Here is a 13,783-nt window from a genome sequence, read left to right as displayed (position 1 = left end):
GGCCAGTTCATCTGCGGGCTGTGTTTGCCTGCAGCGGCCTTCTTCTGCGGGCTGTGTTTGCCTGCTGCCTTTGCCATGCCATGCCCACTGCCCACGTTCACCAGCCCCGTTCAATTTTTGCTTTGCCCCCCCCTGTTCATTTCCATGTGCGCCAGGATCCGCAAGGCAACAGTTTGCAAGCTGCGAGAACTGCCCTGTTGGCAGCTACAACACGGGCCTGCAGTGGCAGCCCGTGCACCGTGTTTTGCGTCCATCCATTCATCCATTCATTCGTTGTGCTCATTGCGTGTGCCACTTGAGCTGGCACGGAGACTGCGTTGTGCAGCCCAAGCACCGTTGTGGTTCACTGAGTTCAGTTCAAAAGGGAAGGCCTTGGACTGCGTGTGAGCAGCCAGCCACGTTCCCTGTCACCTGCATTGTTTTGAGCCAGAGACTGCATGTGGGCAGCCTGGCTCCCTGCTAACTGCTTTCTTTTTGCAGAGTTCATTGATCCTGGGCCATGGTTTAGTGTAAAATTTGTAAGTTAAGGTTAAGATGTACTGTACATATGAGTGCGCCCCCGGCATGTCTGTCTAGCGCCGGCAATTTTATTTAAGTCGTCCGTGTGAGTGAGTTTGTTTAGGTAGTTACGCAGCCCTCAGGTTATTTATTTTGGGGACACGAATACCATGAATGTCGCACTCAGGGATCCGTAGGTAAAATGTACTAGGGGAAAACTACACATGATGGCACACGAAAATTTGACGACTCGGGACGAGTCTGTAAAAAGGGGAGGGGGTAGTGTTGTGGTTACCAAATTCGCAAACCACCATTCAGGTCCCTTAGGTGAGGTATCTCGGTAAGTACATGTGTAGTTAGGCCCGAACCCGTTGTCTAGTGGGAATACATGTCATTTATGCGTGCTGCGACTCTTCAGGATAGCCGTTTTTCTTTTACTATCTTTATTTTGGACCAACCGCCATGATTACCACCACAACCACAACAACCACCAACCACAACGCCGCTTCACCACAACCGCCACGACCTTCACGTCACACCTCGCAACCGTAGCATCGCCACCGTTCTTGCCCCGCTGTGGGTACCGGTGTTGGACTCGTGCAGGGCGCGCGTCGAACAGCGTGTACAAAATCACGGATTTTGTGCTTCAAAAACGGATCAAAAACGACACACGCCCACTTTTTGCCATCCAATCGGTGAGCGAGGGGCGATTTGGCCCCGCCTCCAGGACAATCGATATATGCAAATTTGTGGATCAAAAAGCCTTCACGCCCACTTTTTCTCGGGCCAATGGGGAGCGAGGTGAAAGGTCAAAGGGAGGGGGTCAAAGGCGAAGCTACGGGGGGATAAAAGGACCGTGTTCGTCAGTCAGAGGTGTGTGGAAGTCTGGAGCCCGAAGCCTGCAGTAGCTGGAGAAGCTGAAGAGAGTCGAACGTGGAGAGTAGGAGAGTGAAGAGTCGGAGAGTCCAGAGGCGGAGAGTGGAGGGTCGGAGAGTCAAGAAGAGGAGAGTCGGAGAGTCGAGAGGCAGAAGTCGAGGGTCGGAGAGTCAAGAAGAGGAGAGTCGGAGAGTCGAGAGGCAGAAGTCGAGGGTCGGAGAGTCAAGAAGAGGAGAGTCGGAGAGTCGAGAGGCAGAAGTCGAGAGTCGGAGAGTCCAGAGGCGGAAGCAGAGGGTCAAGACTTCGCGGGCGGTGGAGCTGCTCGTCGTGTGCGTTGGAGTCGGAACGGAGGGGACGAGCTGTGGAAAGGCGGCGACACCAGACGAGGGGGTGCTCGCGTCGTGCAGGGAGCTGCACCCGAGGGAGGCCGACAGCGCGACCTGGCCGAGGTGGAGACGCACACCAGGGATAATAAAGATCCTCTATACCCCGAGCATCAGCAACCCCCTCCTGTTTCCCCCCCGCGCTGAGATAGTGCGACCAAGGGGGCCCCTTTCCCACCCCCTACCAGACACCCTCCGCGAGGCCCGCGGGAGTGAGGCACCATCGCCGCTCCGCGTCTCATCACCAGACGGGTAGGCCCGACCCGGTCTCGGCCTCAGGCCCGCCTCATCCTTGAGGGTATTCTTTCCTTGGTTTTGGGTATGTGTTGTCGGCGCCGTCTGTGAGGTAGAATTGTATAAGTGTTGCCGTGTGCTCGGTAGTCGGTATTAGCTCTGCATTGTCTTCGCTTTTATATTTGCTTTTTGTGTAAATGGAATTGTGTTTTTTCTGTGTGCATTTGGTGGAATTGAATATGTGTGCTTCCCGTGTGCCGCGAATAAATGTGCTTTATTATTGAACTGTTCTCCCGCTTCGCTTCGTCTTTTTCTCCCATTGAACCCTCATCTTGCTTCACGTAAAGGGTTGGTAGTGGGCTGAGTACGCCCGATAATTAATCGAACCGTCGAGGTCGACGATAACACCGCTCGGTTATTCTGATAGTGCGGAACGGGTCGCTTAAGTGGCCCGTGTCCGAAGTCGACCTGCGGCGAGGTGCGATCGCCCGGTCTACCCTCCGCGTGGGTACTTAGGTAGGTCGAATTTGGCGAGCAACCCTATCCCACGCGGGGGCTGATTGGCTCGATCGCGGTGAGACCGAAAGGTCCACCCGTGACTGGTTCCCGGCGTTAGTCCGAGAGGGTCACGACTGGATTGTCCGTCCGGTGGGCGACGTGCCGCGATTCGAGTTACGTGGCCGTCAGCACGCCGGCGGGCGCGAAAACCGCAACAGTATTATAAAGCACGATATCTCAAAAAAGTTTTGGGCCCGATATGTTCTCGTGGATCAGGTATTGCGTGGCGGAGGTCTGCACTCTACCGAGTGCCTTTCTAGTTCTTTCAAGTTTTTTCCAGCTCGGCGATCAGGTGTAAAAAAAATTTAAATCCTCTGATAATTCTGATACCTAGTGCGGATTTTCGTGAAAAAGAACAACGTTCAATGCCAAGATATGTCAAATGTATTAAACTTCATGCGGTGAAACTTAACCGTCCTTAGGACAAGTTTATTGGGGTTCTCACTTGTTTGATGGACAAATTCACCTGTCCATACAGTTAGACAACCATGAATGTCGAGCCCCGCTTTATACTATTTTGAATGAAAATATCAATGTCATTATGTAATGAAGAATGACCTCACTACTGCTATCAGACAACATTAATCAGATACCACTGATGTAGCTGCGAACTAACTCGAACTCTCATCCTCTAACCTCACCTTGATGTCCCTCTTATAAGATCCCCCCCCCCGCACCCCAGCACTCCTCGTCTTAATATTGACCTCAATAAGGATTCATGGTATTCGTGTGCAGCACTCCTGAAAGCACGGCTGTGCCGCTGATGCAGTGCCCCCTCCTGTAGTTTCGGGTCGAGATTTATCAGATATTCAGGGTGCCGGCAATAATTCACCTCCTCTTGGCGAAGGACACCGAGGGATCTTGAACATGCACCGACTAATGTCGGCAGGACGGGACGTCCACGCAGTTTAACGTCCATCCGAGGGAGGGCACAGGCATTGACGAATCGCCCTGTACACGAAGCACCAGGACGACAGTTTACAGTCGGGTCGGGATTCGAACCCAGGCGAGTGTACACACATTTATTTATTTATTTTCGGGTATCCTGATAGTCGAATGTACAGTACAAGGATTCATCGATCGGTGTGCGGCGGCACATGCCTGCTGCGTACATGGTTGGGGGGAGAGCACGACGGTGCTCTCTGATGCTGCTCGTTCGGACAGGAATTTTGAATTTGTTGAACGTGTCGGCGACAACCAATCAAACCGCTTTATCGGTAAAATATCGTTCACGTCAAATTTTACCGGCAATGGCTGAATATACTCTTAACTTTGATGTCGGGTTAAGACAGGACCGTGCGGACAGGTCACGCAAATGAACGCTGACCTGGTAAAGCGTGGAGGACACGTCCTGCACAGAACCGATGCTCGGCGACATATCGCCGTGGAACCTTTGCGAGAGAGCTCTCAACCCCGGCCTCAGGCAGGCTAATGTACGACAGCCTCGCAAAAGCATCGCCACACGAGTCTCTGAACAGCTGACCACGAATATTCCCGGAGATACTTTGTTGCGAGTGCAAAATCGCATCGACTGTAACACTGTGGTTACTCGATTTAAAAAGTAAATATTTTACACGATTCACCATAACCTATTTTAGGACAACACCTGTTAATGTGGACAACTGTTGGTGATTTTACTTTACACCGGTTAAAGAAACGCGATGCAATGAATGGGTGAAACGGCGAATTTACAGCTCGAGCTCATTTACACCGGTTAAAGAAACGCGATGCACTGAATGGGTGAAACGGTGAATTTACAGCTCGAGCTCATTTACACCGGTTAAAGAAACGCGATGCACTGAATGGGTGAAACGGTGAATTTACAGCTCGAGCTCGTTTACACCGGTTAAAGAAACGCGATGCACTGAATGGGTGAAACGGTGAATTTACAGCTCGAGCTCATTTACACCGGTTAAAGAAACGCGATGCACTGAATGGGTGAAACGGTGAATTTACAGCTCGAGCTCATTTACACCGGTTAAAGAAACGCGATGCACTGAATGGGTGAAACCGTGAATTTACAGCTCGAGCTCATTTACACCGGTTAAAGAAACGCGATGCACTGAATGGGTGAAACGGTGAATTTACAGCTCGAGCTCATTTACACCGGTTAAAGAAACGCGATGCACTGAATGGGTGAAACGGTGAATTTACAGCTCGAGCTCGTTTACACCGGTTAAAGAAACGCGATGCACTGAATGGGTGAAACGGTGAATTTACAGCTCGAGCTCATTTACACCGGTTAAAGAAACGCGATGCACTGAATGGGTGAAACGGTGAATTTACAGCTCGAGCTCGTTTACACCGGTTAAAGAAACGCGATGCACTGAATGGGTGAAACGGTGAATTTACAGCTCGAGCTCATTTACACCGGTTAAAGAAACGCGATGCACTGAATGGGTGAAACGGTGAATTTACAGCTCGAGCTCATTTACACCGGTTAAAGAAACGCGATGCACTGAATGGGTGAAACCGTGAATTTACAGCTCGAGCTGATTTACACCGGTTAAAGAAACGCGATGCACTGAATGGGTGAAACCGTGAATTTACAGCTCGAGCTCATTTACACCAGGTTCGTTTTCAGAGCGTCCCACTCTGCTTGTTCGGAGCGCACTCGTTCGTCGTAATATATTGTTCGCTTGGTCTATACAGGATTATTTAGTCGATGGCACATCCCCCCATTGAACACCTCGTGTGTTCAGTTTGCAGGTTTCTTGGACACCGCTCGCCAAGTGGCTTAAGCACTCCAGTCGAAACCGTTGATAAGGAACGGCTGGCTTGGCAAGCGCTAGATTGCTGCTTGGTAACTGGACCTTGCTTCATTGGGATTCTATTAACTATTAGTAATTAACGATTAATGATTAACTATTCATTATTAATTATTAGTTTATAACTCAATCCTTGGTTTCTTTTTACTATCGGTTTATACGAAGTGCATCACGGACTCGACGAAGCCGAACAAATCACCGACATACACCCAATGTTGAGGGGGTTACATATTTTTTGCGGTGTTTGTGAGGACAATAGTCATCGGGACAGAGAGATGTGGAACATTGACCTGTTTGTATTTTATTATCGAGATGTTCAGGAGAATTAGAAACAACGTTTCGAGCCGGTGCTGCAAATATTGACCTCGTTGATGTAATAATTTATGTGACGTTGTCCAAGATCGGCTTGTGGTTGGTGGATCGAACGGGTGGGCGTGGACAGATCTGTCCAATGAGAAGATTGACACGTGATCTTTTGACTGGAAGTGACGTACGTGCGGGGTATGGCGGATTTCAATCGGGCGCAGCTTATTCGAGGTGAGTGTTGTGGTGTGGAACACGTTTGGTGTTTTATTATTAACCAAAGTCGTGATCTCAGATATTTAAATTGTTTTACCCTCGATGACCCCAACAGATTCATGATCGTCTTCCCAAGTATTGTAAACCTCCTCAAACCTTACCCAGTGACTTTCTCTCTGTATGTGCTCTTCCTTATGATGGTTTATGCGCCCCCCCCCGTGCACAACCGCACGACGTCTCCCCCCCCCGTGCACAACCGCACGACGTCTCCCCCCCCCCGTGCACGACCGCACGACGTCTCCCCCGTGCACAAACGCACGACGTCTCCCCCCGTGCACAACCGCACGACATCTCTCTTCCCCCCCGTGCACAACCGCACGACGTCTCTCTTTCCCCCCCCGTGCACAACCGCACGACGTCTCTCTCTCCCCCCCCGTGCACAACCGCACGACGTCTCCCCCCCCCCCCCCGTGCACAACCGCACGACGTCCCCCCATGCACAACCTCACAATCCCCCACCTCCCTCCACCTTCTCACAATTGCCCTCCCTCCCTCCACTCCTCACAATTCCCTTCCCTCCCTCCCTCCACTCCTCACAATTGCCCTCCCTCCCTCCACTCCTCACAATTCCCCTCCCTCCCTCCCTCCCCTCCTCACAATTCCCCTCCCTCCCTCCCTCCACTCCTCACAATTCCCCTCCCTCCCTCCCTCCCTCCACTCCTCACAATTCCCCTCCCTCCCTCCCTCCACTCCTCACAATTCCTCTCTCTCCACCCCTTCACAATTCCCCTCTGTCCTTCTACCTCACAATTCCCCTCCCTCCCTCCCTCCACTCCTCACAATTCCTCCCTCCCTCCCTCCACTCCTCACAATTCCCCTCCTCCCTCCCTCCACCCCTCACAATTCCCCTCCCTCCACCTCCCTCCACCCCTCACAATTCTCCTCCCTCCCTCCACTCCTCACAAAATCACCTCCCTCCCTCCACCTCTCACAATCCCCCACCTCCCTCCACTCCTCACAATTCCCCTCCCTCCCTCCCTCCACTCCTCACAATTCCCCTCCCTCCCTCCCTCCACTCCTCACAATTCCCCTCCCTCCCTCCCTCCACTCCTCACAATTCCCCTCCCTCCCTCCACCCCTCACAATCCCCCACCTCCCTCCACCCCTCACAATCCCCCACCTCCCTCCACCCCTCACAATCCCCCACCTCCCTCCACCCCTCACAATCCCCCACCTCCCTCCACCCCTCACAATCCCCCACCTCCCTCCACCTCCTCACAATTCCCCTCCCTCCCTCCACCTCCTCACAATTCCCCTCCCTCCCTCCCTCCACCTCCTCACAATTCCCCCTCCCTCCTTCCACCTCCCCACAATTCCCCCTCCATCCTTCCACCCCTCACAATTCCCCTCCCTCCCTCCACCTACTCACAATTCCCCTCCCTCCCACCACCTCCTCACAATCCCCGACCTCCCTCCACCCCTCACAATTCCCCTCCCTCCCTCCAACCCCTACATACAACCATCCAATCCCTGTTTTATTATCGTTTTGCCCTCCCCTAGAGTTTCAGGTTGCGACGAAGGACCTGCAGGAGGAAATAGCGGTGTTCAATGTCAACGTAAAGCAAGTCGTTGATTATCAAGAGTCCCTGCTAAATGTCGAGAGGATCATGGTAATCTTTTAATGCACTGTATACGTATTTGCGTAAATGAATGCATTTTTTTTTCATCTTGTGAATACACTTTGTGTCATGTGCTGAATATTCTCCTTCAAACTTTCAACATATCTGATGTACTGTGTCTGTCTTTCTAAACTTTTGTCAATCCAAACTGCGTGCAGTGCACATATTTCTTTCAAATGAACATGAAGAATAAGGCACCGATTGTAGTATGCACGTCTTATTGTTTGTATTATCCTCGGTATGTACGAGTTTGATAACTTGCATCCAATTGTGAATCGTATAACTTCTGTATGTATTTTGGGTATTGTTTTCCAAAAGTCCTACCTGTTTGTTTTCCCCCATTGAACTATCTCGACCTGATGTTTTATTCACTTATTCAGTCATAGTTTGGGAACTTACCACGAAACGGACCGGTGAAAAGGGATGTTCAGGTGGTTGAGCAGTATGGTTAAAAAGGAAGTGTAAAACTGATGTAAGTTTAAAAAATAAACGACTACTGTAATTGGTATCCACAGCCATACTTGACTATGTTTATGTAATGTTGGCCAAGGCCCTCACTTTTTTTTTTTTTCTTCTTCCACTAAATTTTATTTGCTTGTTTTCTCTAAAACCATGTGAGCGATTGACACAAAACTTTCAACATTGGAGTGCCATTTCATGGAACATTTTCAAACAAAGTTACATGATTATTCTGGATTTGACTTGCCGTAGATGATCCGCTTTTGTTCATGTGTGCTTATCGCCATGTCTTTATTTGCATGCCTGTCTGTCTGGTTATTTTAATCTTGTGTGCTCTGCCTGACACTTTAAACCTATCCATTTAATCTTTAAATCACATCTCCACTCATTCATTCCTCCAATCTTACCTTTCCATTTCCCACCCTCGTTCTAACCTTCCTTGTATTTTCTACAAAAAGCTCTTTTACCCTATATTGTGCCTGCTTGATGGTTTTGTTTGGCACAATGTGCAACTTGATTGAACATCTTCCCTACATTTTTCTTTCCTCACCTTTCTGGCACATCCGTCTTTTTTTTGTCCCCCTTTCTTTCTTTATTTTTGAAATACAGGATCTAAGGCTCTTGGTCAAGCTGCCATACGTATACGAGACAAACAGACTGAGCTTGGAAGTGCAGTCACTTCCTGGGGCACTCTGGGTACCAGTGGCATAACAATAGCGCCACCTTTCTCAAGGCATTTCCTACTCCACATTTATGCCAACGTAAGGGGATTGGCCATGCTCTTATGCTTTTAAATGCTGGACATCAAGGAAGCAGCACGTACCTTTTTTTTTTTTAAGTCTGGTGTGAGTTGGCCAAGGTTTGAACCACTGACCTTCCAGACTCAGAGCAGATGCTCTTACATTACACAATTGTTTGGTTAGATTTTCTTTCACCCTCATTCTACCTACTTTTTTGTATAGCATCAAGGCTTCTGGAGGACTTGGAACAGATCAGGAAATAGTGGAGAGGGAGGAGGAGGAGGGAGCACACCAAGGGCCAGCCTTCCTTCATATGGTTTGGTTTTGTGTTATACAGTGAGCTCTTGTAGCAAATTCCCTCCATCAAGGTGGTGTACGGGGCATTCTTCTACCAAGTGGTTTGCTATTTACATATTATAGCATTGTCGATCAGGTACCAGGAGTACATGCATACGTTGAAGCATCCAATACCCACCCAGAGACTGTAAACAATGGCACCACTTCCTGTGTGGTAGGCGGTAACCAGTAAGCATGATAGAGATATCAGCAATTGTTGCACTCTACCACGAGGCTCTGTCGTTCTCCACTTGCTGATGAGACACTGTTGTCTGCCCTGCCTGTTGTTCATCTGCATGAAGGGTTGATCTGTTCTGATAAAGGACTTGCGACTCGAGTTATACAGGCACTCAGAGTTGTGGTGTGCAGGTTGCTCAGCTGCGTTGAAGGCAGCCTGTGTGGTTGCAGCTTCGCCATCATAGATGGTGAGGTGGGATGCCTGCCAACATAGTTAGTTCATGAGTTTGTTGGACGACGACAGCCACACCAACAGTAGGGTTGAGGGGAAAATAGAGGGAGACTTGGAGAAATAAATTATGAGGGCAAGGGGAGAACAGGAGGATATCTCAAATAGTTCTGGACAGATTCGGATGAAACTTTGTGGACAGGTTGGTGTGTGAGTGATAAGGATGAATTTGTGAGATTTTGGTGAAGATCTGGATCCTAGAATTATTTTTTTAAAGTGATTCTTTACCATTGAGTGATAAAAACGATATATCGCCTAATATCTCAAAGAGTTGTGGATGAGTTATAACAAAACTTGGATGAGTTGGGTAGATGACGAGAACAAGCCGATTGGATTATTTTAAGGTTTGCTTGCCGATCCAGCCTATCAGCGGGATACGAAATGTAAATTGTTCAGCCTGCCGGAGGTATGTGCTGTACCTGGTGTCATTGTCGTTCAAGATAATTGAGCAATTAAGGTAAAATTCCAGTTCATATTAAAACGCTCATGATTTATACTTCTCTTCTGTTTTATTAAAACTATTTTTTTTTTTTAACCCAGCCCACCTCCCCCTCCCTGGGTAGACAGGACCAGTCTTTCTTGACAGTCAATGTGTCATCCCACAACTTGTCATGTCCCGAAACTACACCGACACGTGCTTAGTGTTTAAGAACATTTGTTGCTGGTGTTTTGTACTTTTTGTACAAGCTGCAATAACCATTCACTAATGGTATTTTGTTGCAGTGCATGTGGATGGAAAATACACAAAAACTCGGCGAACAGAGGGACCAACTCCATTCTACAAACAAGAAATGACTACACTTGCTTGCTTTCCAATAATAAGCATTTAACTTTCCAGTCCAAGTCGATGCTGGAATGGCATAAACTGTGTGCAAGAGCATGGAGTGATTAAGTTTCTGGTGTGTGTCGTCGTCTCGTTGCGTGCGAAATGATTCGTCAATAAAATATTTCCTATTTCTTCACACGATTTGTTCTGAACATGACAGTGATAATTATTTTGTTTACTATTCTGTGTGATGACGTAGTTTCGAAAATGTGCAAATGAAAATAATTTTGGCCTTTATCGATCAAAAGGACATGGTGGAATCTTCTTGCTTCTGGTTGTAAACTGCCGTTTGCTCGTGTTCAACGTCGCCTGGAATCGTGTGGATTGTGACACTCGTCTTTCACCGTAGTGATCACCTTGTGTGTCTGCAACCGTACGGAACACAATTGATAAAATGGATTTTATTTTTATTTTTTTTTAAATGTGAGCTCCATGTCTTGGATTTGATCGCTTTATGAAAAATTGGTATGACCACTATGCTTTAATAATGTCGCAAGGTCTGAAAATATTTTTTCAATTAAACTTTTATTTTGAACATTCAACATTGTGATATGCACTGAAACAATCCGCACCGATACCCAAGTATTCAAGTTTATGCTTTTACACAGGACTTGGTGTCATCCTTCGCTAGTTGTGCTGTTATGTCTACATCGTTAATTACTCGTGAGTGTGGAGGAAAAGGTAAGAGAGCAGTGGGGAGATCTGCACACCAACATGGGGATTTCCACCATATACGGCCCCTTGCAAATCCGCAAGTGCATCCCTCGTGCTCATTACTGTCTTTTAATATCGTTCAATTTTCCAAATGCATCTCCGCGTCCAATCAAGGGCTTTCGACCGTGTTCCTCACACTTTGTAAACGCAAACAGAATGCATGTGGATTCGGTAAAACGAAGAATCCTGAAAATTGCATTGCACCGAGATCACTGGACACGCGTGCTCATATTTAGTTGAACACGATGGAATAAACCATTCTTTAATTAATCCTTATAAATAAAAAGGTTTAACGTCTGAAGATGGAACCGCAAGAAGGTCGTGCACACCCTCGAGCTTGAAACCATAACTGCACGTCTTCAGAGGAGGGAAAGGTTGCGTGCGTGCGTCCGTCGTCGCACCTGTGGCCGCCGACGCAGGGGCTGCTGGAAAGCAAAATCCTGTGCACATTTTGCACCCCATAGGGGTTAAAGGGGTTACTCGACGAGAGGCAACTTCACAGCCACGTGACACCCATTGCACGGTGAGGTAGTGCATTGCACAATGAGTCCAAAACAAAACGCGTTCACCTTCCAATTTTTTTTTTTTTTCATGACCATGTCATGTTCTGCACTTTGCTTCACACTTGCACGAATTCTCCCCTGCGCACGACAATTTATAGACCGAAGAAAGTGAACGGGATAGTTGTGGATTACATTGGAACATTGGTGAGACGAGGAGAGGAACAAGCAGGTGAGAATGGGCGTTAAACCAAAGTACAATCGGGACGGTGATAGACGGGGATGGGAGATAATCATTAGACTCGTCGCAGTGCGCGGGGCCGTTGGGATATGCGACGCGGCACGACGACAGCAACGTGCCGATGGCCGCTCACTCGTCGCGCTTGCGGCTGCACAGTGCGGGCAGGAAATCGGCCACCGAGTCGACGTAAAAGTCCGGCACGAGCAGCTGGTCCTCGGGGTCGGAGCCGGCCCTGCGCTGCTCCACCTCGTCCAACGTGGAGAAGCCCGAGAGCGCGAGCACGGTGCACACGCCGCAGCGCGAGCCCATCAGGATATCCGTGTCCAAACGATCCCCGATCATGACGACCCGTCGACGGTCGAGGCCGCAGTCGCGAACGATTTGCTGGAACATGAGCGGGCTCGGTTTTCCCAGCACGGTGGCACGGCGCTGCGAGGCGCACTGCACGGATGCCAGCAGGCTGCCGGTGCCCGGTAGGAGCCGTCCGCCGCCCATCGGGATGCAGCTGTCCGTGTTGGTGGCGAGGAACAAGCAGTCGGGCTGGCGCAGGTAGTCGATCGCTCGGACCAGCTTGGTGTAGTTAAAGTGAGGGTCGAATCCGAGCAACACGGCCCGAACTGCGGGGTCCGGCCGCAGGGACAACCACTCCTCGGTGCCCCCTTTCACGTCGTCAGGCCCCCCACCCACGAAGTCCACACCGGCATCTCGCAGCTCCTGAGCCAAGGCGTCGCCACCCATCAGGTACACCTTTCCCTCGAGACGAGCTTGCTGCTTGAGGTACGTCGCGGCGAAATGCGCGGTCACGTAGATGTCGCGCAGCTCGGCCGGAAAGCCCATCGCGAGCAGCTTGTCCAGGTAGCCCGCACGTGTTCCCGAGCTGTTGTTGCTCAGGAAAAAGACCCGCTTTCCCTCCGCCTTGAGCGTCGCCACCAATTGCACCGCGCCGGGGATCGCTCTGGTTCCGTACCACAGAACGCCGTCGCAATCAAACACGACGCTTTCAATGTTCGCCAGCAAGTCCTGTAACGCCGGACCGGCGAGACGACAACACCGAACCATCGCCATTGAGCGCTCAAAGTGGCGACGGGGACTTCTTCCTCTTCCGCAATGTGCTGACCACACCGTTCCGTGTCAACGACGACTTACAAACGCGTTAAAAATGGCATTTTAATGTGACCACTTTTCCCAATTCATTCAGCTGAAGGCATCGCACACCGCACACCGCACACCGCACACCGCACACGAACACTTGGGCAGTCATACAAGAACCGCCTAAGAAAGGCGACACCATCCCCGCTCAAACTCTCCCCCTTTATACAGTCTAAAAATACTTTACCCTTGGATTCTCGTCCTGTCCTTAATAAGTAAATAATAGATCATGAGGTCTGCTACCAAGACTTATTTAATTATCTCGGTTCCTCTTCCGTCATGTAATGGCCCATTTCTGGTGACATTCATTATTAGATTTTGTCCAAAAACCTTATCCAGGCCTGTGTTCCTTCACCAATCAACTAAGTGGCTTAAACACTCGATCCAACGAAACGGTGATAAGGATCGGCTGGCTTGGCAAGCTGATTGGTTATGTTCGAACAGAACACACACACACACACACACACACACACACACACACACACACACACACACACACACACACACACACACACACACACACACACACACACACACACACACACACACACACGTACACCCACACACACGCACACACACACAGGTACAACCACACGCACACACACACACACACAGGTACACACACACACACACAGGTACACACACACACACACAGGTACACACACACACACACACAGGTACACACACACACACACAGGTACACACACACACACACAGGTACACACACACACACACACACACACACACACACACATACACCCACACACACACATACACACACACACATACACGTACACACACGCACACACACACGTACACACACGCACACACACACGT

At 49.5% G+C, this 13,783-nt stretch overlaps 2 protein-coding genes across 2 annotated transcripts in view; both read right to left on the bottom strand.

Moving 5' to 3' along the window:
* The window catches only part of MCCC2 (methylcrotonyl-CoA carboxylase subunit 2), a 250,557-nt gene extending 246,444 nt beyond the window's left edge, over window positions 1-4,113 (bottom strand). Inside the window, exon 1 of the mRNA XM_085848665.1 lies at window positions 3,877-4,113. Coding sequence (XP_085704791.1) covers window positions 3,877-4,077 — 201 coding nt within the window. The 5' untranslated portion in view covers window positions 4,078-4,113. The remainder of the gene's footprint in view (window positions 1-3,876) is intronic.
* A 6,735-nt stretch (window positions 4,114-10,848) lies between these two features.
* Window positions 10,849-13,081, bottom strand: PGP (phosphoglycolate phosphatase). The gene has a single exon (XM_085848664.1). The coding sequence runs from the start codon at window positions 12,860-12,862 to the stop codon at window positions 11,927-11,929; it is 936 nt and encodes a 311-aa protein (XP_085704790.1). The 5' UTR covers window positions 12,863-13,081; the 3' UTR covers window positions 10,849-11,926.
* Window positions 13,082-13,783: the final 702 nt, after the last annotated feature.

Source organism: Eptatretus burgeri, chromosome 12 (assembly GCF_056783735.1).
Source record: "Eptatretus burgeri isolate ZD-2024b chromosome 12, Ebu_testis_v1, whole genome shotgun sequence".
NCBI lineage: Eukaryota > Metazoa > Chordata > Myxini > Myxiniformes > Myxinidae > Eptatretus > Eptatretus burgeri.
This window is presented reverse-complemented; position numbering and strand designations above follow the sequence as displayed.